General features: G+C 53.5%; 1 protein-coding gene and 1 long non-coding RNA gene across 8 annotated transcripts; one reads left to right on the top strand and one right to left on the bottom strand.

Annotated features, from left to right (window-relative positions):
- Positions 1-824: 824 nt before the first annotated feature.
- On the bottom strand, positions 825-8607 carry LOC149911453 (uncharacterized). 7 transcript variants are annotated; one of them, XR_016463311.1, is made up of 5 exons: positions 8322-8607; positions 7493-7624; positions 4637-5702; positions 2072-3091; positions 1486-1771 (listed from the first exon to the last, which is right to left on the bottom strand). It is a non-coding gene; the product is annotated as an uncharacterized LOC149911453 (long non-coding RNA). The 7 variants fall into 7 exon arrangements; XR_016463309.1 differs by having other exon boundaries at positions 7493-7570; positions 8322-8606; XR_016463310.1 differs by having other exon boundaries at positions 7493-7570; positions 8327-8606.
- A 10816-nt stretch (positions 8608-19423) lies between these two features.
- Positions 19424-22340, top strand: LOC149911452 (zinc finger CCCH domain-containing protein 11A-like). Its single transcript, XM_090133777.1, has 4 exons — positions 19424-19482; positions 19772-20110; positions 20417-20493; positions 20615-22340. The coding sequence occupies exons 1-4, from the start codon at positions 19455-19457 to the stop codon at positions 20669-20671; spliced, it is 501 nt and encodes a 166-aa protein (XP_089989903.1). The 5' UTR covers positions 19424-19454; the 3' UTR covers positions 20672-22340.
- Positions 22341-27786: the final 5446 nt, after the last annotated feature.

The following is a 27786-nucleotide window of genomic DNA, read 5'->3' as shown; positions in this document are numbered from 1 at the left end:
GAGGGAGGGAAGATTTAGGGTGGATGTCAGGGGGAAGTTCTTTACAGAGAGAGTGGTCAGGTGCTGGAACAGCTGCCCAGAGAGATTGTGGATGCCCCATCCATCCCTGGAGGTGTTCAAGGCCAGATTGGATGGGAACCTGGGCAGCCTGGTCTAGTGTGAAATGTGGAGGTTGGTGGCCCTGCATGTAGCAGGGGGGTTGGAGATTCATGATCCTTGAGGTCCCTTCCAACCCTGGCAATTCTGTGATTCTCCTATTCTGTGTCTTCTCCCTGATGCCAATTGGAAGTGATATCCTTTAGTCTTCAGTATAACAGACATTCTGTGACTGTGCTTTAAGACAGTCTCCCTTGAGCGTTTTAGTTGTGCTTGTTTAGTGCTCGTAAAACCAACTGTGCAAGTGCTGCTCTCCTCCCCATTGTGAGGGGATTGCTGGCAGGAGCTAAGCAGTTCCCACAGGCACATCCAGCAAGGAGCTGCCGTGGCAGATGGGCGGGTGGAGCAGCTGTCTTCCAACCTGTCCACTGCAGCAGTTGGCATTCTGTAAGCTACTCTTCCCCAGTTTGCAGAACCAGTATCAAAAGTTGATACTCTTTTGTGAAAGAGTAAATGGGAGTTGAAAAAAGAGGCAATATGACATTCCTGACTGCAGATAAACAACAGCACAGATGCTGGTCACCGCCGCAGAACAAGCTGGACTTGTTAATGAAGCAGCTTATCCATCTGTGTTGGGATTTTGTACAGCTGACCTCACCTGCCTGTCATTCCTTGCCATCGCCCCCTTTTTCTTCTAAGGTGAAAAAGACAGCCTTATTCTTTGTGAGTCCGTAATTGTGATCGTTTATTGATTGAGTACCACCAGATAAGACATGGAGTGCCAAGTTGGGCGGCACTCGCAGCGCTGCCCTGTAACACCACACACTGCAGCTGCTGCCTTCTGATGTTCTTCCTCTCAGTCCTTCAGGTGCAGATTCCGCATCATGGCCACAGGGCTGTTCATTATAGAGGACTGGAAAAAAACAAAGCAAGTGTAGAAATAGGAGAGGAACAATCTAGGGAGAGCTTACTAAGAAAGTCTGAACAGTAAACTTCCACAACAGCCCCATGCAGAACAGCAGGTTACTGCCATTCAGATCACTGACATTACTTCCCATAACACACAGCTTAGCTGCTGTCCCCTCCCTTCCCTACCTGAGCTGCGTGCCCTTCCTTTTCCCTACCTGAGCTGCTGTCCCCTCCCTTCCCTAGCTGAGCTGCATGCCCTTCCTTTTCCCTAGCTGAGCTGCTTGCCCCTCGCCTCCTTTTTCTTGGTGCTCTTGCCTTTTCCTGCTACTCACTCCCAATCTCAACACTTGCCTGCTCTGCTTGCTGCTCTGACAAGTGCCTCTTAACTCTGCTCGCAGCTTCTCTCCTTCTGCATGCCCTTCTCTATTCCCTTCTCGTGCCCTTCAGGCTTCTGCTCCCCTTGCTGAGCAAGCCCATGCCCGGTAGCTCCCCTTCAACCTCCTCCGCCCTTTGCCTTTCTCCACACAGATGCTTGCTTCTGGCCAGCACTCCTGCCCGGCTGCCTAGCCCACAGCCCGCATCTCTTGGGGAGACAGCAAGGTGGCCTGGAGCTACCCACACCTCCTCCCGGGCACGGCTTCTCAGCTTTGCTTCAAGCCCACAAAAAGCCCCAAGGAGCTCCTCTTACCTTTGGGCTCAGCTTCTTCTCCTGCCATGCAGCTCCTGTGCCAGGCCGGGGCTCAGCTCTTCCCACACTCCACCATTCCTGCAAGATTGCTTTCTCTCATTCACTGCCTTCCTTTGCTTTCCTTTGCTCTGCTACCCTTAGCTTCCATACTTGCTTTCTCCACATTTACGTGCACTGCTTTGTACTTTTGAGTCTCTTCTTTGCCTCTTCTTTCTCTGTTTTCCCTTCAACCCTCCCCTGCCCCCTCCCTCCCATTTTTCCCTTCCTGCCCTCCCCTCTCTCCTCTCCCCCCTCCTTCCCTTCCCCTCCCCTCCCATCCCGTACCCCCCCTTTTCTCCCTTTCCCCTCCCCTTCCCCCTTGCCTTATGGCAAACTCACCTTTCCTGCTCTTCACTCCCTCCTTCTTCATTCTCCTGCCTTTTGCTGCTACTCTCGCCTTGCTTTCCCTTGCTGTGCTCTGCTTTGCTTTCTCTACATTTTGGCCATCCAGTCTTTTCTCAGCTGTTATTCTTGACTGTTTACTTGGCTTTTTTCTTCTTTTCTCATTTATTTTTTTTCTGACCTTTTTGGGCTTTTTTCTTTTTCTTCTTTTTTTATGCTTTCGTTTCTTTTTTCATTTCATTGCACTTGTTCTTTTTTTTTTCTCTTCGTTTTTTTTTATTTTGTTTTCATCTATTTTTTCTCATTTTCATCTTGGTTTTCTTTTTTCATTTTCACTCTTTTTTTCTTTTTTTTTATTCTATTTTTCTTATTTTTTCATTGCACTTTTCTTTTTTATTTCATTTTTCTCTCTCTTTTCTCATTTTTTTCTATTTTCATCTTTTTCTTTTTCATCTTGGTTTTCTCTTTTTGTTTTCCATTTTTTTTTCCTTTTTTATTTTTTTCCTTTATTACTCTTTTTTTTCCCTTTCTCTTTTTACTTTCATCTTTTTTTCTTGTTTTTCATTTTTCTTTTTTTTTTTTTTTTTTTTATAATCATAGGTACTCCTGAAACCCCCTTTAAGCCCTCCCTACCCTCCCCATTCTTTCTTTTCACCCTCACCTCCCCCCTTGCCCTATCCTACCATTCCCTTGCCTGCTCTTCTTACCTGCGCTGCTGTCCCTTCCTTTACCTACCTGAGCTGCTTGTTCCAAAAATTACCTAGCTGACCTGCTTGCCCCTCGCTTTCCTAGCTGAGCTGCTGGCCCCTCTCATTCCCTACCTGAGCTGCTTCCCCCTAACTTACCTAGCTGAGCTCCTTGCCCCTCGCTACGTACTTGAGCAGATGTTTGCTCACTTGGCTTCCTTACTGGTTGTCCCCTCACTTACCGACCTCACCTGCTATCCACTCACTTTCCTAGCTTAGCTGCTGTCCCCTCCCTTCCCTAGCTGAGCTGCATGCCCTTCCTTTTCCCTACCTGAGCTGCATGCCCCTCGCCTCCTTTTTCTTGGTGCTCTTGCCTTTTCCTGCTACTCACTCCCAATCTCAACATTTGCCTGCTCTGCTTGCTGCTCTGACAAGTGCCTCTTAACTCTGCTCGCAGCTTCTCTCCTTCTGCATGCCCTTCTCTATTCCCTTCTCGTCCACTTCAGGCTTCTGCTCCCCTTGCTGAGCAAGCCCATGCCCGGTAGCTCCCCTTCAACCTCCTCCGCCCTTTGCCTTTCTCCACACAGATGCTTGCTTCTGGCCAGCACTCCTGCCCGCTGCCTAGCCCACAGCCCGCATCTCTTGGGGAGACAGCAAGGTGGCCTGGAGCTACCCACACCTCCTCCCTGGCACGGCTTCTCAGCTTTGCTTCAAGCCCACAAAAAGCCCCAAGGAGCTCCTCTTACCTTTGGGCTCAGCTTCTTCTCCTGCCGTGCAGCTCCTGTGCCAGGCCGGGGCTCAGCTCTTCCCACACTCCACCATTCCTGCAAGATTGCTTTCTCTCATTCACTGCCTTCCTTTGCTTTCCTTTGCTCTGCTACCCTTAGCTTCCATACTTGCTTTCTCCACATTTACGTGCACTGCTTTGTACTTTTGAGTCTCTTCTTTGCCTCTTCTTTCTCTGTTTTCCCTTCAACCCTCCCCTGCCCCCTCCCTCCCATTTTTCCCTTCCTGCCCTCCCCTCTCTCCTCTCCCCCCTCCTTCCCTTCCCCTCCCCTCCCATCCCGTACCCCCCCTTTTCTCCCTTTCCCCTCCCCTTCCCCCTTGCCTTATGGCAAACTCACCTTTCCTGCTCTTCACTCCCTCCTTCTTCATTCTCCTGCCTTTTGCTGCTACTCTCGCCTTGCTTTCCCTTGCTGTGCTCTGCTTTGCTTTCTCTACATTTTGGCCATCCAGTCTTTTCTCAGCTGTTATTCTTGACTGTTTACTTGGCTTTTTTCTTCTTTTCTCATTTCTTTTTTTTCTGACCTTTTTGGGCTTTTTTCTTTTTCTTCTTTTTTTATGCTTTCGTTTCTTTTTTCATTTCATTGCACTTGGTCTTTTTTTTTTTTCTCTTTTCGTTTTTTTTTTTTTTTTTGTTTTCATCTATTTTTTCTCATTTTCATCTTGGTTTTCTTTTTTCATTTACACTCTTTTTTTCTTTTTTTTTATTCTATTTTTCTTATTTTTTTCATTGCACTTTTCTTTTTTATTTCATTTTTCTCTCTCTTTTCTCATTTTTTTCTATTTTCATCTTTTTCTTTTTCATCTTGGTTTTCTCTTTTTGTTTTCCATTTTTTTTTCCTTTTTTATTTTTTTCCTTTATTACTCTTTTTTTTCCCTTTCTCTTTTTACTTTCATCTTTTTTTCTTGTTTTTCATTTTTCTTTTTTTTTTTTTTTTTTTTTTTTTTATAATCATAGGTACTCCTGAAACCCCCTTTAAGCCCTCCCTACCCTCCCCATTCTTTCTTTTCACCCTCACCTCCCCCCTTGCCCTATCCTACCATTCCCTTGCCTGCTCTTCTTACCTGAGCTGCTGTCCCTTCCTTTACCTACCTGAGCTGCTTGTTCCAAAAATTACCTAGCTGACCTGCTTGCCCCTCGCTTTCCTAGCTGAGCTGCTGGCCCCTCTCATTCCCTACCTGAGCTGCTTCCCCCTAACTTACCTAGCTGAGCTCCTTGCCCCTCGCTACGTACTTGAGCAGATGTTTGCTCACTTGGCTTCCTTACTGGTTGTCCCCTCACTTACCTACCTCACCTGCTATCCACTCACTTTCCTACCTGAGCTGCGTGCCCTTCCTTTTCCCTACCTGAGCTGCGTGCCCTTCCTTTTCCCTACCTGAGCTGCGTGCCCTTCCTTTTCCCTACCTGAGCTGCGTGCCCTTCCTTTTCCCTACCTGAGCTGCGTGCCCTTCCTTTTCCCTACCTGAGCTGCGTGCCCTTCCTTTTCCCTACCTGAGCTGCGTGCCCTTCCTTTTCCCTACCTGAGCTGCGTGCCCTTCCTTTTCCCTACCTGAGCTGCGTGCCCTTCCTTTTCCCTACCTGAGCTGCGTGCCCTTCCTTTTCCCTACCTGAGCTGCTGTCCCCTCCCTTCCCTAGCTGAGCTGCATGCCCTTCCTTTTCTCTACCTGAGCTGCTTGCCCCTCGCCTCCTTTTTCTTGGTGCTCTTACCTTTTCCTGCTACTCACTCCCAATCTCAACATTTGCCTGCTCTGCTTGCTGCTCTGACAAGTGCCTCTTAACTCTGCTCGCAGCTTCTCTCCTTCTGCATGCTCTTCTCTATTCCCTTCTCGTCCACTTCAGGCTTCTGCTCCCCTTGCTGAGCAAGCCCATGCCCGGTAGCTCCCCTTCAACCTCCTCCGCCCTTTGCCTTTCTCCACACAGATGCTTGCTTCTGGCCAGCACTCCTGCCCGGCTGCCTAGCCCACAGCCCGCATCTCTTGGGGAGACAGCAAGGTGGCCTGGAGCTACCCACACCTCCTCCCGGGCACGGCTTCTCAGCTTTGCTTCAAGCCCACAAAAAGCCCCAAGGAGCTCCTCTTACCTTTGGGCTCAGCTTCTTCTCCTGCCGTGCAGCTCCTGTGCCAGGCCGGGGCTCAGCTCTTCCCACACTCCACCATTCCTGCAAGATTGCTTTCTCTCATTCACTGCCTTCCTTTGCTTTCCTTTGCCCTGCTACCCTTAGCTTCCCTACTTGCTTTCTCTACATTTACGTGCACCGCTTTGTACTTTTGAGTCTCTTCTTTGCCTCTTCTTTCTCTGTTTTCCCTTCAACCCTCCCCTCCCCCCTCCCTCCCATTTTTCCCTTCGTTTCCTCCCCTCTCTCCTCTCCCCCCCTCTTTCCCTTCCCCTCCCCTCCTGTACCCCCCCTTTTCTCCCTTTCCCCTCCCCTTCCCCCTTGCCTTATGGCAAACTCACCTTTCCTGCTCTTCACTCCCTCCTTCTTCATTCTCCTGCCTTTTGCTGCTACTCTCGCCTTGCTTTCCCTTGCTGTGCTCTGCTTTGCTTTCTCTACATTTTGGCCATCCAGTCTTTTCTCAGCTGTTATTCTTGACTGTTTACTTGGCTTTTTTCTTCTTTTCTCATTTCTTTTTTTTCTGACCTTTTTGGGCTTTTTTCTTTTTCTTCTTTTTTTATGCTTTCGTTTCTTTTTTCATTTCATTGCACTTGTTCTTTTTTTTTTTTCTCTTTTCGTTTTTTTTTTTTGTTGTTTTCATCTATTTTTTCTCATTTTCATCTTGGTTTTCTTTTTTCATTTTCACTCTTTTTCTTTTTTTTTATTCTTTTTTTCTTTTTTTTTTCATTGCACTTTTCTTTTTTATTTCATTTTTCTCTCTCTTTTCTCATTTTTTTCTATTTTCATCTTTTTCTTTTTCATCTTGGTTTTCTCTTTTTGTTTTCCATTTTTTTTTTCCTTTTTTATTTTTTTCCTTTATTACTCTTTTTTTTCCCTTTCTCTTTTTACTTTCACCTTTTTTTCTTGTTTTTCATTTTCTTTTTTTTTTTTTTTTTTATAATCATAGGTACTCCTGAAACCCCCTTTAAGCCCTCCCTACCCTCCCCATTCTTTCTTTTCACCCTCACCTCCCCCCTTGCCCTATCCTACCATTCCCTTGCCTGCTCTTCTTACCTGAGCTGCTGTCCCTTCCTTTACCTGCCTGAGCTGCTTGTTCCAAAAATTACCTAGCTGACCTGCTTGCCCCTCGCTTTCCTAGCTGAGCTGCTGGCCCCTCTCATTCCCTACCTGAGCTGCTTCCCCCTAACTTACCTAGCTGAGCTCCTTGCCCCTCGCTACGTACTTGAGCAGATGTTTGCTCACTTGGCTTCCTTACTGGTTGTCCCCTCACTTACCTACCTCACCTGCTATCCACTCACTTTCCTAGCTTAGCTGCTGTCCCCTCCCTTCCCTACCTGAGCTGCATGCCCTCCCGTCTCCCTACCTGAGCTGCTGTCCCCTCCCTTCCCTAGCTGAGCTGCATGCCCTTCCTTTTCCCTACCTGAGCTGCTTGCCCCTCGCCTCCTTTTTCTTGGTGCTCTTGCCTTTTCCTGCTACTCACTCCCAATCTCAACACTTGCCTGCTCTGCTTGCTGCTCTGACAAGTGCCTCTTAACTCTGCTCGCAGCTTCTCTCCTTCTGCATGCCCTTCTCTATTCCCTTCTCGTCCACTTCAGGCTTCTGCTCCTCTTGCTGAGCAAGCCCATGCCCGGTAGCTCCCCTTCAACCTCCTCCGCCCTTTGCCTTTCTCCACACAGATGCTTGCTTCTGGCCAGCACTCCTGCCCGCTGCCTAGCCCACAGCCTGCATCTCTTGGGGAGACAGCAAGGTGGCCTGGAGCTACCCACACCTCCTCTCGGGCACGGCTTCTCAGCTTTGCTTTAAGCCCACAAAAAACCCCAAGGAGCTCCTCTTACCTTTGGGCTCAGCTTCTTCTCCTGCCGCGCAGCTCCTGTGCCAGGCCGGGGCTCAGCTCTTCCCACACTCCTCCATTCCTGCAAGGTTGCTTTCCTTTGGTCTGCTGCAGTTAGCTTTCCTACTTGCTTTCTCTTGATATACATGGATTGCTTTTTACTTTTTTTCCTCCTCTGTGCCTCTTTTTTTCTGTTTTCAGCACTTCCATTTTTTTTTTCTTTTTCCATCTTTTTTTTTCTTACTTTTCATTCTCATTTTTCCTTTTGTTTTTCTTTTTCCCCGCCCCGTTGAGATTCTCCCTCTTTATCCCCCTCAGCTTGCCTCTATCTTTGCCTCCAACTGGGTCTTCTCTCTCACATTCCCTTCTAGTGCCCGGTGTCACCCCACATTACCCTCTATTTCCCTGTGCCCACGCAAGCCCTCTATTGTCTCTCTGCAGCCTTTTATAACATTACACCTCTCTATTCCCCCCCAATCCCACCCACAGACCCCTGTCATGCCTGTTTCTCTATACCACGCCTACAGCCCTCCCACTGCTTCCTGTAGCCCCACATCCCCTTCTATCCCACCTCCATTCCCCCTACAGCCACTCATAGAGCCACAGTTTCTTAGGTCCTCCCCCAGCCCCCTATATCCCTCCCCGTAGCTCTCCCCAGCCCCTCCCGGCCCCCAATGCTCCCTATAGCACCGTGTCCCCCCGTTTCCCCCTCACAGCCCTCTGCTGCCCTAAATCCCTTTGTACCCACCCCTATCGCCCCATGTACCCCGATACCACAGCCGCTGCAGCCCCGCCTACCTCCCTATCCCCCCCCCGCCTTCCCAGCCCCTCACCCCACCAGGCTTCCTCCCCTGTCCCGGCGCCGCTCTCCGTCCCTCCCGGCTCCGGCTCTGCTGTGCTCAGCACCGCTCCCGTCGTGCCGCGGTTCCGTCTCGGTGCTGCCCGGACAGCTCCGGCGCGCAGCGCCGGTGCGGGGCGGCCAGGGCTGCGGGAGCGCCGCCGCCTGAGGGGAGAAGAGCTCTAGGCCGGCTGCCAACGGCCGTTCCCGCGCGCCGCGCCTCAGCCAATCGGAGCCGGCGCCGCTGCCGCTGACCAACGAGAGCCCGGGGGCGGAACGGATCGGCACGTGCCCAACGAGAGCCCGGGGGCGGGACGGACCGGCACCTGACCAATGACAGCCCGGGGCTGGGACGGTCCGGCACCTGCCCAATGAGAGCCCGGGGCTGGGACGGTCCGGCACCTGACCAATGAGAGCCCGGGGCTGGGACGGTCCGGCACCTGACCAATGAGAGCCCGGGGCTGGGACGGTCCGGCACCTGCCCAATGAGAGCCCGCGGGCGGTGCGGCGTTGCGCTGCGCTGTTGGTGGGAGGAGCGCGGCAGGGGGCGGGCCGTGGGTGGGGCCTCGGGGTGCGCCCTACTGCTATAGGGGGTGCGAGATGGGAATGGGATTGACAGGTGGGAGGTGGGGCTTGGATGTGGGGTTGGGATATGAGGTTTGGAACTGGGCTTGGGATGTTAGATGTGCACTGGGATGTGAAATGTAGGGTTGGGGTGTGGGGATATGGATATGGGGTGGATATGGAATGGGAGATAGGAAAATGGAATATATATGGGATGGGCTTGGGATGGACATGGGACCAACACTGAAGAAGGTGGGATGGATTGGGGATGAAATATGGACACGGGATGGGATTGGGATGATAGTGGCATGGGATAAGTAGATGGAATGGACATGGGATGCATGTGGGGATAAGGATTCGGAATGGCTATGGATATAGGGTTAGGGATGGGGATAGGATGTGGGGGTATGGATATGGGATGGGTTTGAGATGGCTGTGGGGTGGATATGATGGATATGGGATGGGATAACGTTGTGGGATACGGACAAGGGATGGCTACGAGATGGGGCTGTACTGGTTATAGGGCCATAGGGGCGATGGGGCCAGGATGCTGCAGTCACCTCTGTCCCCAGAGTTCATCCCCAGTGTGACACATGGAGCCCCACAGCCGCTCCTCTGCCCTTTATCACTTACATGGGGAGGACATCCCCCAACCTCCATTATCAAAAATAAACCTTAATTAGAAAAGTGAGGGGTGTCAACCCCGCCCCATGGGAACAATGTTTTCTGTGGGGGAGGGCACAGATGGCGTCTCCAGAGGGCTGTCCCAAACTCTGGGGGGTGTTCACAACTCTAGGATATGACACCACCAGGGTGCCATGAAGGTGTCCCAAGCTTTGGGGTGTGACACAGGGATGTCCCCAATTTTGGTGGTGTGACATTGTCATGTGGTGTTCCCACTTCCCTGGGAAGTCCTCCAGGTGGTCACGGTGTCCCCAGCTTCGGCTCAATGTCCCCAGGGTTTTTTTTGTCCCCTCTGCATGACGGTGACACCCGGCACCAGCTGCCAGCAGTGACGCCCAAAGGTGATGACACCGCATCACGGCTGTGCCACGCTGGTGTCACACAGTCCCCTCTGGTGGTGGCACAGAGTTCACCACCGTGCATGTCCCCGTCCTCATGACAGACGATGGTGACAGCACCAGAGGTTTCCGGTGTCACCGGGTCCTGCGGTAGGCAGGTCTGGAGGGGTGACAAACAACAGTGAGAGGCTCAGTGACAGCATGGTGACAACGTGGTGCCGCCTGTGCCTGCCCCATGTGATGGTCAGAGTACAGGGAATGGTGTCACCCGATAGATGGTGGCACACAAGTGATGGTGACACCAGATGACGGTAACAACAGTGACAGCCAGGGATGGGGACGCTGCGTCACGGCTGTTCCACATCGAGGTCACCCTGTGTCACGGCGCCACCTGAAGACAGTGACATTCAGTGACACCCAATAATGGTGACACCACCGACCCCATGTCACACCCACAGCAGACCCCACGTGTCCCCCGACTGTCCCCTGCCCCCCTGCCTGTACCCCTCCTCGTCACCTCTTCAATGAGGATGGCACCATGCTGAAGTTGTGCCACCATGGCAGGGGGGACAGCTTGGGACAGTCACGGACAGCCAGGGTGACAGCGTCCAGGAGCTGTAGGACGCGGATGGGGCTCTCAAGGTACGTTGGTACGGCCCCAGGTTCCACGGTTACGGTGACAGTGAGAACTTTGGGGACAAGTGGTTGTCCGGTGTCACCCGGTGGCCCTGGGGGGATTGTTTCCGTGGGGCTTTGCACAGGGATTGGTGGGAACCATCCATTTCTGAAAGGAAGTGGCAAAAAATATACAAGAAAAGTGACATAGTATTGATTTTAATGGAAACAGACATTATTGGGGGCGATCCCACAGGGACAAAGAAGAGCGAGAATGTGTCACTATGTGAGGTTGTCCTCAAAATCCCCATTAGAGACCTCTGGAGGACTCCAGGAACGCCTGGGGACCCCAAGACACCCATGGGACATCTCCAGACCCTTCCAGAAGACAATAGGACCCTCTGAACCCACCTGAGGACCCCCCCCACATTCCACAGGATCATTCTGGGACGTCTGCAGACCCTTCTGGATGAATCCAAGGACCCCCTGGATCAATTTGAAAACCCCCTGCACCCTCCAAGTCCTCTCTGGGACATCCCCAGAGATGTCTCTGATGATGGGATGACTCCAGGACCACTCAGACCCACATGAGAACTCTCTGGACCCTACCAGACTCTACTGGGACATCTCCTAATCATCCCAGTGGCTCCTCGGAGCTCCTGGACCCATCCTGGGAGCTTCCAGATCCTTCCAGGGACCCCCAGGACCATTCTTGGGACCCCCTGGACACCCCAGGATCCCTCTGGGACATCTCCAGATCCTTCTGTATGAATCCAAGGACACCTTGGATCCACCTGGGGACCAACTGGATGCCCCAAACCCCTCTACAACATCTCCAGATTCTTCTGCATGCCTCCAGGGGTATATAGGGGGGGGCTCGTGGGGAATCTATGGGCGGAAAGGTGTGAGTGGGGCTTCTGTGAGGTGGAAAGAGGGTCTGGAGGTGGAGAAAGGTTGGAAGGGGAAACTGAGGGATTGTGGAGGGCTTCTGTGGCGTGGAAAGGGGCTCTGAGGATGGAGAGAGGGGGTTGTGAGGGGGAAAAGAGCAGAACGAGGCTTCTGTGAGTGAAAAGGGGGCCTGGGGATGGAGGGGTACATTGTGGAGGGGAACTTGAGGGGTGGAAAGGGGGCTTCTGTAGGGCAGAAAGGGGGGTCTGGGAGTGGAGGGGGGGTTGTGTGGGGGAAAAAAGGGTGAGTTGGGTCTCTGCTGGGAGGAAAAGGGGTCTAGGAATGGAGAAGGGGTGGCAGAGGAAATCTGGAGGGTTGTGGGGGGCTTCTATGGGGTGGAAGGGGAGTCTGGGGGACACCTTAGGGAAGTATTGGGGGGGAGAAGAGGAGAGTGGGATGTCTATGGGGTGGAAAAAGAGTCTGGGGGGAAACTTAGTGGCTTGTGTGGGGGAAAGGGGTGAACAGAGTTTCTACAAGGCAGGAAGAGCATCTGGGGGTGGAGGGAGGGGTGGGAGGGAAGAGCCAGGGGTTGTGCGAGGCTTCTATGGGGTCTGGCTGAGGGAAACTGGAGGTCAAAATGAGGAACTGACTCCAGGGGTCAGGGAGGAGCGCACAGGGGTTACAGGGACCTCTAGGGGTCAGAAAAAAGGGGCCAGGAGGTGGGAGGAGAAGGGAGGACACGGGACCCTGGGGGTCAAACAGAGGGGAATGGGGGGTGGTAGGAGACTCTGGGGATCAGAATGGGGGAATTGGAGTGGGGGCACTCGGGGGGAGGAGAGGGGGTTCGGGGGTCAGATAGAGGAGACTGGGAAAGGGGGGGACTCCAGGGGACAGAATGGGGAGAGCGGTGGGGGGGTGGGGGGACACCAGGGATCAGAACGGGGGACTGGGGAGGGATGAGGGATCGGGGGGGGACCCTGGGGATCAGAATGGGGGAGGCACAGAAGGGAGGGGTGGAAGAGGACTACGGCGATCAGAACGGGGGGACTGGAGGGGAGGGAGACCGGGGGGAGGGTGTAACCCCGGGGGGCACACAGAGGGACTGGGGGGTGCGGGCGATCAGCGGCAGGGGGAGAGGGGGGGAGGGCAGCGAAAGACACGGGGTGGGGGAGGCGGCGAGACGCAGGGCAGCCGCCCCCGCCGAGGGAAGCCCCGAGCACCACGGAGACCCCGCGGGGCCGAGACAGAGCGGCACTCGACCCCCCCGCCGCCTTCACCCCGGCCCCCGCCCCGGCGCCCCCCGAACACCCACCTGTAGGAGCCGAGGCGGCGCCCGGAGCCCCGAGGCGCCCCGCACCGCTTCCGCACGGCCGCCTCCTCGGGTCGCGGCGTGATGACGTCACTCGGCGGGGACGGCGCGGCGCCGTAGCGACGGACCGGCGCTGAGGCGCCGTCGCCGTGGCGACGCCGTCGAACGGTACCGCTCCTGCGGGAGCCGCGCTGAGACGTGCCGCGTCTCCGGCTTCCCCAGAATCGCTTTCTCCAGGCCGATTCCGAGCTGCTGGCGCTTCTTGAAAGCCGAGCGCGCATCTCTGCCCGGTTTTCTCACGGCTCCTGCGGCGGCATCTCTGGCCACTTTCTCCTCCAAGGAAGAACCGAGCGGTGGCCCGGCCGGGCTCGGTGCGTGGGATGTGAGAAGGGCACAGCCCGGAGCAGGACCTGAAGAACGAGCTCAGCTCACCGCTGGCACGTGTTCTGTAGTCCCCCGGGTCCTGCAGAGCTGCGCTGGACTCGCTGAGCAGCACGGCGTGGTGCGGGGATGTAAGAGAACACAGGTGCTCGGTAGACTTGCTGGGGCAGGAAGCTCTCACTGATGCTAAACTCGCTGAAACGAAGTGACTCGTTCAGGACACGTGCCTGAAACATATGCTGGTTCTCTAGGCAGAGCTGCCGGACAGACCTGTCAGCACTGGGAATTAAGCACGGCAGTGAGATGAAGCCAATGATGCGTTCATGTAAGAGCAAGAGGTGCTTTGGAATGCCTTTATGGCTGCACAGCTCCTCGGGAAGCAGTTACACCTGCCGGCTCAATAAGAGCTGTCCCTTAGATGCTGTGCTGTACAGCTGTGGAGCCTTTGCTCACCTGCACTGCATCTTTTAGATGCATCACTGAGAGGAATTGAACCAGCAAGGCTTCAGGGCTGAGCTCTAAGAATGGAAACTCCCTCAACTTTTGAAAGAGACTGGGTTCCTAAGGTCTTAAGACCTGGAGCTGGCAGGGCACACCCCTCTTGTGCCTTTCCCCCGACTGGTTTTTGGGAGACAGCAAATGGACACCCCTACAAGAAGTCTCAGGGTGTTTCCTTCTGACACTCTTATTATGGAAGTAAGAATACATTCCTGGCTCCATTTTGCTCTTGTGTCAGAAGGCAGAGATTTAAGCTACCTAAAGTCACTTTTCCACAAACGTTCCCACAGAAAGAAGCATCCAACATCTCTCTGTAGCTACGGAGACCCTGACTTCTCAACTCTTTCCAGGTATGTTTTACTGTCTCTTTCCAAATTTAGAAACGGCAGCTGTGCAGAAAAACATGCCACAGATCCTGAAGTGTGGGCCAGCGGGGAGTTTTACCCCGTCTTCTCCCTGATGTCAAACTGAAGTGATCTCCTTTAGTCCTCAGTATAACAAACGCATCCTGTGACCGTGCTTGAAGACAGTCTCCCTTGAGCATTTTAGCTGAGCTTGGTTAGCGCTCTTAAAACCAGCTGTGCAAGTGCTGCTTTCCTCCCCACTGTGAGGGATTGCTGTCAGGAGCCAACCAGTTATGCCAGGCACATCCAGCAAGGAGCTGCTGTGGCATGATGGGCGCGTGGAGCGGCTGTCTTCCAACCTGTCCTCTGCAGCAGTTAGCATTCTGCGGGTTACTCTTCCCCAGTTTGCAGAACGAGTATCAGAAGTTGATGCTCTTTTGTGAAAGAGTAAATGTGGGTTGAAAAAAAGGCAGTGTGACATTCCTGACTGCAGATGGAACAACAGCACAGATGCTGCCAGCCCCGCAGTAAAAGCTGGACTTGTTAATGAAGCAGCTTATCCATCTGTGTCGGGCTGTGGTAAAACTCACCCGCTGGCCCACCTGGACCTTTGCCCACCTGCACTGCATCTTTTAGATGCATCATTGAGAGGAATTGAACCAGCAAGGCTTCAGGGCTGAGCTCTAAGAATGGAAACTCCCTCAACTTTTGAAAGAGACCGGGTTTCTAAGGTCTTAAGACCTGGAGCTGGCAGGGCACACCCCTCTTGTGCCTTTCCCCTGACTGGTTTTTGGGAGACAGCAAATGGACACCCCTACAAGAAGTCTCAGGGTGTTTCCTTCTGACACTCTTATTATGGAAGTAAGAATACATTCCTGGCTCCATTTTGCTCTTGTGTCAGAAGGCAGAGATTTAAGCTACCTAAAGTCACTTTTCCACAAACGTTCCCACAGAACGTGGACCTGGCCTTTGGCCTTGTTGGAACTCATCCCATTGGCTTCAGCCCAGCTCTCCAGCCTGTCCAGATCGCTCTGTGGGGCCTCGCTACCCCCAGGCAGATCCACACTTCCAGCCAGCCTGGTGTCGTCCGCAAACTTCCCGAGGGTGCACTCAGTGCCCTCAGCTCATCAAGAAAGATCTTGAGGAGGACAGGCCCCAGCACCGACCCCTGGGGAACAGCACTGTGACCCACAGATACCACTTTTCTCACAGATACGTGACATTTTCATCCGGGAACACTATTTTAGTCCCCAACACATGATCTCTTCCACCAAAAAACAAGGACATTTTCTCCCAGATAGACCACTTTTCTCCTAACTATGTGACCGATTATCCGGGAAATACCCATTTTTTCCTAAAAATATGGCGTTTACTCCCAGAAATACCAGCTTTCTCACATACATGTGATCTTTTCCCCACAAAACAAGACATTTTCTCCCAGAAATACCACTACGCTTAGAAATACCTCACGTTTCATCCCAAGAATACTACTTGACGCTCCTCAGGATCACACTTACTCCCAGAAAAATGGCAGTTTCTTCCAGATAGACCAGTTTTCTCCCAAATACATGACATTTTCTCCAAGATAGACCACTTTTCTCCCAAAGATGGGACATGTTCTCCCAGAAATACCAGCTTATTCTTTAAAAAACGGCCTTTTTTCCCAAAATACCAGCTTTCTCACAAACACCTGTCATTTTCCAACCAAGGATGCTACTATCTCCCAGAAACAGCAGTTTTCTGAGAAATACCTGACATTTTCTCTCAAAAGTACTACTTGACACTCCTCAAGAGGACATTTTCTCCCATATTTATCGTATTTCCTCCCCAAAGGACCAGTCGTCACACCAAAAATACCACAGTTGCTCTCGAATAGAAGACATTCTCTCCCACCATTTCCGAGTTCTCTCCCTCAAGTATGTCATTTTCTCCCAGAAATACCACATTTCAGTGGTAAATTTCACCTTCTCTTCCAAAAAGAGGATATTTTCTCCCAGAAATACCCCTTCTCTTAGAACTACCACACGTTTTCTCCCAAAAATACTGGATGACAAAACCAAATGGGACACTTGCAACCAAGAAGAGGACTGGCACAACTGCAGAGTGGTGCCATCCTCATTGAAGAGGTGACGAGGAGTGTACAGGGAGGGGAGCTGGGGACAGTTGGGGGACATGTGGGGTCTGCTGTGGGTGTGACATGGGGTCGGTGGTGTCACCATTGTTGGTGCTTCCCTTCACTGGATGCCAGTGGGAGTCGTTGAGTGTCACTGTCTTCAGGTGACACCGTGACACAGGGTGACCTCGATGTGGAACAGCCGTGACGCAGTGTCCCCATCCCTGGCTGTCACTGTTGTTACCGTCATCTGGTGTCACCATCAATTGTGTGCCACCATCTATCGGGTGACACCATTCCCTGTACTCTGACCACCGCATGGGGCCAGGCACAGGCAGCTCTGTGTTGTCACCATGCTGTCACTGAGCCTCTCACTGTTCTTTGTCACCCCTCCAGGCCCGCCTAGAGCTGGACCTGGTGACACTGGAGTCCTCTGGCGCTGTCACCATCGTCTGACATGAGGATGGGGACACGCACGGTGGTGAACTCTGTGCCACCACCAGAGGGGACTGTGTGACACCAGCGTGGCACAGCCGTGACGCGGTGTCATCGTCATCGGGTGTCGCGTTCGGCAGCCAGCATCGGGTGTCACCGTCATGCAGAGGGGACAAAAGGACCCCCTGGGGACGTTGAGCCGAAGCTGGGGACACTGTAACCAGCTGGAGGACTTCCTGGAGAAGTGGGGACACAGCATCGTGCTGTCACACCAACAAAGTTGGGGACACCTTCATGGCACCCTGGTGGTGTCACGTACTGGAGATGGGGACACCCCCACAGTGTCACCCCCACGGACCACTTTGTTCCCATGGGTCGGGGGTTGACACCCCTCACTTTTGCAATTAAGGTTTATTTTTCGATAATGGGGGTTAGGGGATGTCCCCCCCCATGTCCCCATGTAAACTAAGCATGCACGCTGCAGTTTTCAGCCTAGGCTTTTAAGAGCAAAGCCAGAAAATTCCACACCGCTCAGTACAAAGCTGTGCGATGATGAGAGTGACTCAAGCTCTGCCCAAAGGATGAAAAGTAGCATCAAAACGGCTGAAGAGAGGGGGGACAATGAGGCAAGGTAGCACTGCAGAGAAGTCAGGAGAACACCTCTGCCTTCCGGGATCAGGCAGCCGGCGGAGCCTCTCTTCCCCCAACAGAGACGCCTGCAGGGTGAGGGGCACACGCTCACTTCTGCTCAGTGCTGCCCCGAGAAACTCAGACAGCTCGAGACAGCTGTTCTCTAACTCAGCGCGCCTGTGCTCAGGCCGTGCTACTCGCAGTTCTGTGCACGTGCTTTGCAGGCAGTGCGTTTATGGGCAGGGCCAAGGACTGGTGCATCCATTGCTTCTATAACCTGCAGCATCCCCTGATGGAGATGTGGGAGTTCTGACCCAGCGCCGCGAGTGGAATAACGAGGAGGTGGTGCAGCAGCTCACTGAGTGCCACTGGACAAATCAGGCCGTGCGCTCTTTGTGAATACAAAGCTCCAATTGTTTATTGATGGACTGCAACCAGAGTGCCAAGTTGGGCTGCTGCCACGAAGCCGCTGCCTTCTGATGCTCCTCCACTCAGTCCTTCAGCTGCAGCTTCTCCATCATCTCCACAAGGCTGTTCATTGTGGAGGACTGGAAAGAAAGAAAGCGAGCGTCAAAGTAGGACACCGCTTCCCCCAGCATTCTACAATCCCCTTCACGTCTGACAGACAGAGAACAACAAGAGCCGTGTCTGTGCTCACCGAGGACTCACCTCTGCACGTGCAGCGGCAGCTCTCAGAGCAGCCTTCTTCATTTCTGCTCTCCTCTCTTTTTGTCGTTGTCGTCTTGCTATAGAGAAAGATGAGAGAAATTCAGTTTGTCAACAGCAAAACCGCGGAAACATGGGTACATGAAAACAGGCTAGGAAGCCTCTCAGGGAAGGGTATTTCCAGTGGGACAAGCAGAAGGCCGTCATGGATTTCATGGGAAAAGAGAGGGTTACACTTTCTGGCAATTCCTTGCCATTGGACTCGGCAGCCTTCTACTCTTTTCCCCTCTCCGCAGAGAGAAGGAGAAAGCAAAGCAAATCCTAAGCAAACTCCATGCACCTGATAAGGGAAGCACCTCACCAGGGCAGCTGCAGCACCTTCCTACCTCTTCGCTTTGAGGTCCGGAACCGCTCAGTCGGTGCTGGGGCAGGCCCAGGGTGTGTTGCTGGAGCTGGCACACCGCCTCTGCTCTGATGTGGGCTCTGAGCCTTCTCCCCATCGCGCTCCACCTTCACTTGTTTCTTGGCAGGCCACAGCTCTGCTTTTTGCTCCTCTTCCTCCACTCCCTTGCGCTTTCTTGCAGCCATGGTCTTGGAGAGGGAGTGGTTGTCAACTGCAGGGGAAGGTCTTTCCCCTCTGCTGGGACCTGCTGTTCCAGGAAGCCCTCCTGGAGCCTGGAGAGGAGCTTTCGCGTACATCTTGCCGTTTGGCTCAGCACCTCTCCCTGTTCAAATCAAGCAAGGGGAAGCAGCAAGATTAAAAGAGAGTCACACACTGCCTTCGGTCTGCAAAATGGGCCACAATGCTAGGAACTCTCGAGTGTTCACAGCAATGGACCTTGGGATCTTGGCTGAACTGTGGGCCATTTCCAATTGCAGTGCAGCACTGCAGGGATGTCCGGTAACCATGGTGGAAGCATTAGAGAGGCCGACAGCAACAGATGGCAGCAGTGAGACAGAAGTGTGTGTGTAAGTGGTGGTGCTCAGAGCTGAGTGCATTCCCTGTAGGGACAAAAAATCCGTGCCTCGACTTTTGCAGCTGATAGCGTTTTGTGTGCTGACGCAGCTTTGCTCTGCAGCATGCAGAGCTGTCAGGCAGACTGGGGTTCCTCTGCTGCCACCTGAGCGGGAATGAGAGCAGTAGTGCTTTGTGCAAGCGCACTGCAGTTTAAAGATCAGTTTCTGTTCTGGCTGTAGAAGAGTGTCTTTTGGTTTTTGTGGTGGACGTGGGCTAACAGGACAGTGCTGCTCCTGGTGTCTGTGAAATCAACACACAATCTGTTGTTGTAGGGACGGAGCCTGCGCGTCCATGGAATGGTGCTGGGCTTGGGGGGAAACGGAAAGCCTCCCCAGGTAAGAAGCTCTTGTGAGCTGTGGTGTGGGTACCTGCCTCTAAATAGGGCTGCATGAAGGGCTGTGTGGGATGGAGGAGAAAAGAAGGGGCACTGCAGATCTGTGCTGACTGCAGAAATGGCACAGCGTTGTAGCAGCAGAAAGGCCAATTGAAGAAACTACGCTTGAGGAGCAGAAGTTTGTGGTTGGCTGTGCTAAAATGCTCCTCCAAAGAGATGCTCTTCATGTCTTTCTTGTTTCCTTTCTGACAGAAGCTGATGCAAGCAGGCTTGCAGTGAAGCGCAGCCTTGCAGGAAGCCAGGGGAGGAGCATGGAGTGTGGCACAGCCCCCAAGAGAGGTACAGACACACAGCAGCATCTGGGTTTGGTGCACTGTCTTTCTAGTTAGGCTTTCTGTCTGTCCTTTCCTGGGACTGCTGTCGTTGCGTGTTGCTTGAGATCTTAATCCCTGGGGATTACAGTTGCCTTTCCTGTCCCAATTGGAAATGGCCCACAGTTCAGCCAAGATCCCAAGGTCCATTGCTGTGAACACTCGAGAGTTCCTAGCATTGTGGCCCATTTTGCAGACCGAAGGCAGTGTGTGACTCTCTTTTAATCTTGCTGCTTCCCCTTGCTTGATTTGAACAGGGAGAGGTGCTGAGCCAAACGGCAAGATGTACGCGAAAGCTCCTCTCCAGGCTCCAGGAGGGCTTCCTGGAACAGCAGGTCCCAGCAGAGGGGAAAGACCTTCCCCTGCAGTTGACAACCACTCCCTCTCCAAGACCATGGCTGCAAGAAAGCGCAAGGGAGTGGAGGAAGAGGAGCAAAAAGCAGAGCTGTGGCCTGCCAAGAAACAAGTGAAGGTGGAGCGCGATGGGGAGAAGGCTCAGAGCCCACATCAGAGCAGAGGCGGTGTGCCAGCTCCAGCAACACACCCTGGGCCTGCCCCAGCACCGACTGAGCGGTTCCGGACCTCAAAGCGAAGAGGTAGGAAGGTGCTGCAGCTGCCCTGGTGAGGTGCTTCCCTTATCAGGTGCATGGAGTTTGCTTAGGATTTGCTTTGCTTTCTCCTTCTCTCTGCGGAGAGGGGAAAAGAGTAGAAGGCTGCCGAGTCCAATGGCAAGGAATTGCCAGAAAGTGTAACCCTCTCTTTTCCCATGAAATCCATGACGGCCTTCTGCTTGTCCCACTGGAAATACCCTTCCCTGAGAGGCTTCCTAGCCTGTTTTCATGTACCCATGTTTCCGCGGTTTTGCTGTTGACAAACTGAATTTCTCTCATCTTTCTCTATAGCAAGACGACAACGACAAAAAGAGAGGAGAGCAGAAATGAAGAAGGCTGCTCTGAGAGCTGCCGCTGCACGTGCAGAGGTGAGTCCTCGGTGAGCACAGACACGGCTCTTGTTGTTCTCTGTCTGTCAGACGTGAAGGGGATTGTAGAATGCTGGGGGAAGCGGTGTCCTACTTTGACGCTCGCTTTCTTTCTTTCCAGTCCTCCACAATGAACAGCCTTGTGGAGATGATGGAGAAGCTGCAGCTGAAGGACTGAGTGGAGGAGCATCAGAAGGCAGCGGCTTCGTGGCAGCAGCCCAACTTGGCACTCTGGTTGCAGTCCATCAATAAACAATTGGAGCTTTGTATTCACAAAGAGCGCACGGCCTGATTTGTCCAGTGGCACTCAGTGAGCTGCTGCACCACCTCCTCGTTATTCCACTCGCGGCGCTGGGTCAGAACTCCCACATCTCCATCAGGGGATGCTGCAGGTTATAGAAGCAATGGATGCACCAGTCCTTGGCCCTGCCCATAAACGCACTGCCTGCAAAGCACGTGCACAGAACTGCGAGTAGCACGGCCTGAGCACAGGCGCGCTGAGTTAGAGAACAGCTGTCTCGAGCTGTCTGAGTTTCTCGGGGCAGCACTGAGCAGAAGTGAGCGTGTGCCCCTCACCCTGCAGGCGTCTCTGTTGGGGGAAGAGAGGCTCCGCCGGCTGCCTGATCCCGGAAGGCAGAGGTGTTCTCCTGACTTCTCTGCAGTGCTACCTTGCCTCATTGTCCCCCCTCTCTTCAGCCGTTTTGATGCTACTTTTCATCCTTTGGGCAGAGCTTGAGTCACTCTCATCATCGCACAGCTTTGTACTGAGCGGTGTGGAATTTTCTGGCTTTGCTCTTAAAAGCCTAGGCTGAAAACTGCAGCGTGCATGCTTAGTTTACATGGGGACATGGGGGGGGACATCCCCTAACCCCCATTATCGAAAAATAAACCTTAATTGCAAAAGTGAGGGGTGTCAACCCCCGACCCATGGGAACAAAGTGGTCCGTGGGGGTGACACTGTGGGGGTGTCCCCATCTCCAGTACGTGACACCACCAGGGTGCCATGAAGGTGTCCCCAACTTTGTTGGTGTGACAGCACGATGCTGTGTCCCCACTTCTCCAGGAAGTCCTCCAGCTGGTTACAGTGTCCCCAGCTTCGGCTCAACGTCCCCAGGGGGTCCTTTTGTCCCCTCTGCATGACGGTGACACCCGATGCTGGCTGCCGAACGCGACACCCGATGACGATGACACCGCGTCACGGCTGTGCCACGCTGGTGTCACACAGTCCCCTCTGGTGGTGGCACAGAGTTCACCACCGTGCGTGTCCCCATCCTCATGTCAGACGATGGTGACAGCGCCAGAGGACTCCAGTGTCACCAGGTCCAGCTCTAGGCGGGCCTGGAGGGGTGACAAAGAACAGTGAGAGGCTCAGTGACAGCATGGTGACAACACAGAGCTGCCTGTGCCTGGCCCCATGCGGTGGTCAGAGTACAGGGAATGGTGTCACCCGATAGATGGTGGCACACAATTGATGGTGACACCAGATGACGGTAACAACAGTGACAGCCAGGGATGGGGACACTGCGTCACGGCTGTTCCACATCGAGGTCACCCTGTGTCACGGTGTCACCTGAAGACAGTGACACTCAACGACTCCCACTGGCATCCAGTGAAGGGAAGCACCAACAATGGTGACACCACCGACCCCATGTCACACCCACAGCAGACCCCACATGTCCCCCAACTGTCCCCAGCTCCCCTCCCTGTACACTCCTCGTCACCTCTTCAATGAGGATGGCACCACTCTGCAGTTGTGCCAGTCCTCTTCTTGGTTGCAAGTGTCCCATTTGGTTTTGTCATCCAGTATTTTTGGGAGAAAACGTGTGGTAGTTCTAAGAGAAGGGGTATTTCTGGGAGAAAATATCCTCTTTTTGGAAGAGAAGGTGAAATTTACCACTGAAATGTGGTATTTCTGGGAGAAAATGACATACTTGAGGGAGAGAACTCGGAAATGGTGGGAGAGAATGTCTTCTATTCGAGAGCAACTGTGGTATTTTTGGTGTGACGACTGGTCCTTTGGGGAGGAAATACGATAAATATGGGAGAAAATGTCCTCTTGAGGAGTGTCAAGTAGTACTTTTGAGAGAAAATGTCAGGTATTTCTCAGAAAACTGCTGTTTCTGGGAGATAGTAGCATCCTTGGTTGGAAAATGACAGGTGTTTGTGAGAAAGCTGGTATTTTGGGAAAAAAGGCCGTTTTTTAAAGAATAAGCTGGTATTTCTGGGAGAACATGTCCCATCTTTGGGAGAAAAGTGGTCTATCTTGGAGAAAATGTCATGTATTTGGGAGAAAACTGGTCTATCTGGAAGAAACTGCCATTTTTCTGGGAGTAAGTGTGATCCTGAGGAGCGTCAAGTAGTATTCTTGGGATGAAACGTGAGGTATTTCTAAGCGTAGTGGTATTTCTGGGAGAAAATGTCTTGTTTTGTGGGGAAAAGATCACATGTATGTGAGAAAGCTGGTATTTCTGGGAGTAAACGCCATATTTTTAGGAAAAAATGGGTATTTCCCGGATAATCGGTCACATAGTTAGGAGAAAAGTGGTCTATCTGGGAGAAAATGTCCTTGTTTTTTGGTGGAAGAGATCATGTGTTGGGGACTAAAATAGTGTTCCCGGATGAAAATGTCACGTATCTGTGAGAAAAGTGGTATCTGTGGGTCACAGTGCTGTTCCCCAGGGGTCGGTGCTGGGGCCTGTCCTCCTCAAGATCTTTCTTGATGAGCTGAGGGCACTGAGTGCACCCTCGGGAAGTTTGCGGACGACACCAGGCTGGCTGGAAGTGTGGATCTGCCTGGGGGTAGCGAGGCCCCACAGAGCGATCTGGACAGGCTGGAGAGCTGGGCTGAAGCCAATGGGATGAGTTCCAACAAGGCCAAAGGCCAGGTCCACGTTCTGTGGGAACGTTTGTGGAAAAGTGACTTTAGGTAGCTTAAATCTCTGCCTTCTGACACAAGAGCAAAATGGAGCCAGGAATGTATTCTTACTTCCATAATAAGAGTGTCAGAAGGAAACACCCTGAGACTTCTTGTAGGGGTGTCCATTTGCTGTCTCCCAAAAACCAGTCAGGGGAAAGGCACAAGAGGGGTGTGCCCTGCCAGCTCCAGGTCTTAAGACCTTAGAAACCCGGTCTCTTTCAAAAGTTGAGGGAGTTTCCATTCTTAGAGCTCAGCCCTGAAGCCTTGCTGGTTCAATTCCTCTCAATGATGCATCTAAAAGATGCAGTGCAGGTGGGCAAAGGTCCAGGTGGGCCAGCGGGTGAGTTTTACCACAGCCCGACACAGATGGATAAGCTGCTTCATTAACAAGTCCAGCTTTTACTGCGGGGCTGGCAGCATCTGTGCTGTTGTTCCATCTGCAGTCAGGAATGTCACACTGCCTTTTTTTCAACCCACATTTACTCTTTCACAAAAGAGCATCAACTTCTGATACTCGTTCTGCAAACTGGGGAAGAGTAACCCGCAGAATGCTAACTGCTGCAGAGGACAGGTTGGAAGACAGCCGCTCCACGCGCCCATCATGCCACAGCAGCTCCTTGCTGGATGTGCCTGGCATAACTGGTTGGCTCCTGACAGCAATCCCTCACAGTGGGGAGGAAAGCAGCACTTGCACAGCTGGTTTTAAGAGCGCTAACCAAGCTCAGCTAAAATGCTCAAGGGAGACTGTCTTCAAGCACGGTCACAGGATGCGTTTGTTATACTGAGGACTAAAGGAGATCACTTCAGTTTGACATCAGGGAGAAGACGGGGTAAAACTCCCCGCTGGCCCACACTTCAGGATCTGTGGCATGTTTTTCTGCACAGCTGCCGTTTCTAAATTTGGAAAGAGACAGTAAAACATACCTGGAAAGAGTTGAGAAGTCAGGGTCTCCGTAGCTACAGAGAGATGTTGGATGCTTCTTTCTGTGGGAACGTTTGTGGAAAAGTGACTTTAGGTAGCTTAAATCTCTGCCTTCTGACACAAGAGCAAAATGGAGCCAGGAATGTATTCTTACTTCCATAATAAGAGTGTCAGAAGGAAACACCCTGAGACTTCTTGTAGGGGTGTCCATTTGCTGTCTCCCAAAAACCAGTCGGGGGAAAGGCACAAGAGGGGTGTGCCCTGCCAGCTCCAGGTCTTAAGACCTTAGGAACCCAGTCTCTTTCAAAAGTTGAGGGAGTTTCCATTCTTAGAGCTCAGCCCTGAAGCCTTGCTGGTTCAATTCCTCTCAGTGATGCATCTAAAAGATGCAGTGCAGGTGAGCAAAGGCTCCACAGCTGTACAGCACAGCATCTAAGGGACAGCTCTTATTGAGCCGGCAGGTGTAACTGCTTCCCGAGGAGCTGTGCAGCCATAAAGGCATTCCAAAGCACCTCTTGCTCTTACATGAACGCATCATTGGCTTCATCTCACTGCCGTGCTTAATTCCCAGTGCTGACAGGTCTGTCCGGCAGCTCTGCCTAGAGAACCAGCATATGTTTCAGGCACGTGTCCTGAACGAGTCACTTCGTTTCAGCGAGTTTAGCATCAGTGAGAGCTTCCTGCCCCAGCAAGTCTACCGAGCACCTGTGTTCTCTTACATCCCCGCACCACGCCGTGCTGCTCAGCGAGTCCAGCGCAGCTCTGCAGGACCCGGGGGACTACAGAACACGTGCCAGCGGTGAGCTGAGCTCGTTCTTCAGGTCCTGCTCCGGGCTGTGCCCTTCTCACATCCCACGCACCGAGCCCGGCCGGGCCACCGCTCGGTTCTTCCTTGGAGGAGAAAGTGGCCAGAGATGCCGCCGCAGGAGCCGTGAGAAAACCGGGCAGAGATGCGCGCTCGGCTTTCAAGAAGCGCCAGCAGCTCGGAATCGGCCTGGAGAAAGCGATTCTGGGGAAGCCGGAGACGCGGCACGTCTCAGCGCGGCTCCCGCAGGAGCGGTACCGTTCGACGGCGTCGCCACGGCGACGGCGCCTCAGCGCCGGTCCGTCGCTACGGCGCCGCGCCGTCCCCGCCGAGTGACGTCATCACGCCGCGACCCGAGGAGGCGGCCGTGCGGAAGCGGTGCGGGGCGCCTCGGGGCTCCGGGCGCCGCCTCGGCTCCTACAGGTGGGTGTTCGGGGGGCGCCGGGGCGGGGGCCGGGGTGAAGGCGGCGGGGGGGTCGAGTGCCGCTCTGTCTCGGCCCCGCGGGGTCTCCGTGGTGCTCGGGGCTTCCCTCGGCGGGGGCGGCTGCCCTGCGTCTCGCCGCCTCCCCCACCCCGTGTCTTTCGCTGCCCTCCCCCCCTCTCCCCCTGCCGCTGATCGCCCGCACCCCCCAGTCCCTCTGTGTGCCCCCCGGGGTTACACCCTCCCCCCGGTCTCCCTCCCCTCCAGTCCCCCCGTTCTGATCGCCGTAGTCCTCTTCCACCCCTCCCTTCTGTGCCTCCCCCATTCTGATCCCCAGGGTCCCCCCCCGATCCCTCATCCCTCCCCAGTCCCCCGTTCTGATCCCTGGTGTCCCCCAAACCCCCCACCGCTCTCCCCATTCTGTCCCCTGGAGTCCCCCCCTTTCCCAGTCTCCTCTATCTGACCCCCGAACCCCCTCTCCTCCCCCCGAGTGCCCCCACTCCAATTCCCCCATTCTGATCCCCAGAGTCTCCTACCACCCCCCATTCCCCTCTGTTTGACCCCCAGGGTCCCGTGTCCTCCCTTCTCCTCCCACCTCCTGGCCCCTTTTTTCTGACCCCTAGAGGTCCCTGTAACCCCTGTGCGCTCCTCCCTGACCCCTGGAGTCAGTTCCTCATTTTGACCTCCAGTTTCCCTCAGCCAGACCCCATAGAAGCCTCGCACAACCCCTGGCTCTTCCCTCCCACCCCTCCCTCCACCCCCAGATGCTCTTCCTGCCTTGTAGAAACTCTGTTCACCCCTTTCCCCCACACAAGCCACTAAGTTTCCCCCCAGACTCTTTTTCCACCCCATAGACATCCCACTCTCCTCTTCTCCCCCCCAATACTTCCCTAAGGTGTCCCCCAGACTCCCCTTCCACCCCATAGAAGCCCCCCACAACCCTCCAGATTTCCTCTGCCACCCCTTCTCCATTCCTAGACCCCTTTTCCTCCCAGCAGAGACCCAACTCACCCTTTTTTCCCCCACACAACCCCCCCTCCACTCCCAGACCCCCCTTTCTGCCCTACAGAAGCCCCCTTTCCACCCCTCAAGTTCCCCTCCACAATGTACCCCTCCATCCCCAGGCCCCCTTTTCACTCACAGAAGCCTCGTTCTGCTCTTTTCCCCCTCACAACCCCCTCTCTCCATCCTCAGAGCCCCTTTCCACGCCACAGAAGCCCTCCACAATCCCTCAGTTTCCCCTTCCAACCTTTCTCCACCTCCAGACCCTCTTTCCACCTCACAGAAGCCCCACTCACACCTTTCCGCCCATAGATTCCCCACGAGCCCCCCCCTATATACCCCTGGAGGCATGCAGAAGAATCTGGAGATGTTGTAGAGGGGTTTGGGGCATCCAGTTGGTCCCCAGGTGGATCCAAGGTGTCCTTGGATTCATACAGAAGGATCTGGAGATGTCCCAGAGGGATCCTGGGGTGTCCAGGGGGTCCCAAGAATGGTCCTGGGGGTCCCTGGAAGGATCTGGAAGCTCCCAGGATGGGTCCAGGAGCTCCGAGGAGCCACTGGGATGATTAGGAGATGTCCCAGTAGAGTCTGGTAGGGTCCAGAGAGTTCTCATGTGGGTCTGAGTGGTCCTGGAGTCATCCCATCATCAGAGACATCTCTGGGGATGTCCCAGAGAGGACTTGGAGGGTGCAGGGGGTTTTCAAATTGATCCAGGGGGTCCTTGGATTCATCCAGAAGGGTCTGCAGACGTCCCAGAATGATCCTGTGGAATGTGGGGGGGGTCCTCAGGTGGGTTCAGAGGGTCCTATTGTCTTCTGGAAGGGTCTGGAGATGTCCCATGGGTGTCTTGGGGTCCCCAGGCGTTCCTGGAGTCCTCCAGAGGTCTCTAATGGGGATTTTGAGGACAACCTCACATAGTGACACATTCTCGCTCTTCTTTGTCCCTGTGGGATCGCCCCCAATAATGTCTGTTTCCATTAAAATCAATACTATGTCACTTTTCTTGTATATTTTTTGCCACTTCCTTTCAGAAATGGATGGTTCCCACCAATCCCTGTGCAAAGCCCCACGGAAACAATCCCCCCAGGGCCACCGGGTGACACCGGACAACCACTTGTCCCCAAAGTTCTCACTGTCACCGTAACCGTGGAACCTGGGGCCGTACCAACGTACCTTGAGAGCCCCATCCGCGTCCTACAGCTCCTGGACGCTGTCACCCTGGCTGT

Source organism: Phasianus colchicus, unplaced genomic scaffold (genome assembly GCF_987193195.1).
Source record: "Phasianus colchicus unplaced genomic scaffold, bPhaCol1.hap1.1 HAP1_SCAFFOLD_109, whole genome shotgun sequence".
Classification (NCBI taxonomy): Eukaryota; Metazoa; Chordata; class Aves; order Galliformes; family Phasianidae; genus Phasianus; species Phasianus colchicus.
This window is presented reverse-complemented; position numbering and strand designations above follow the sequence as displayed.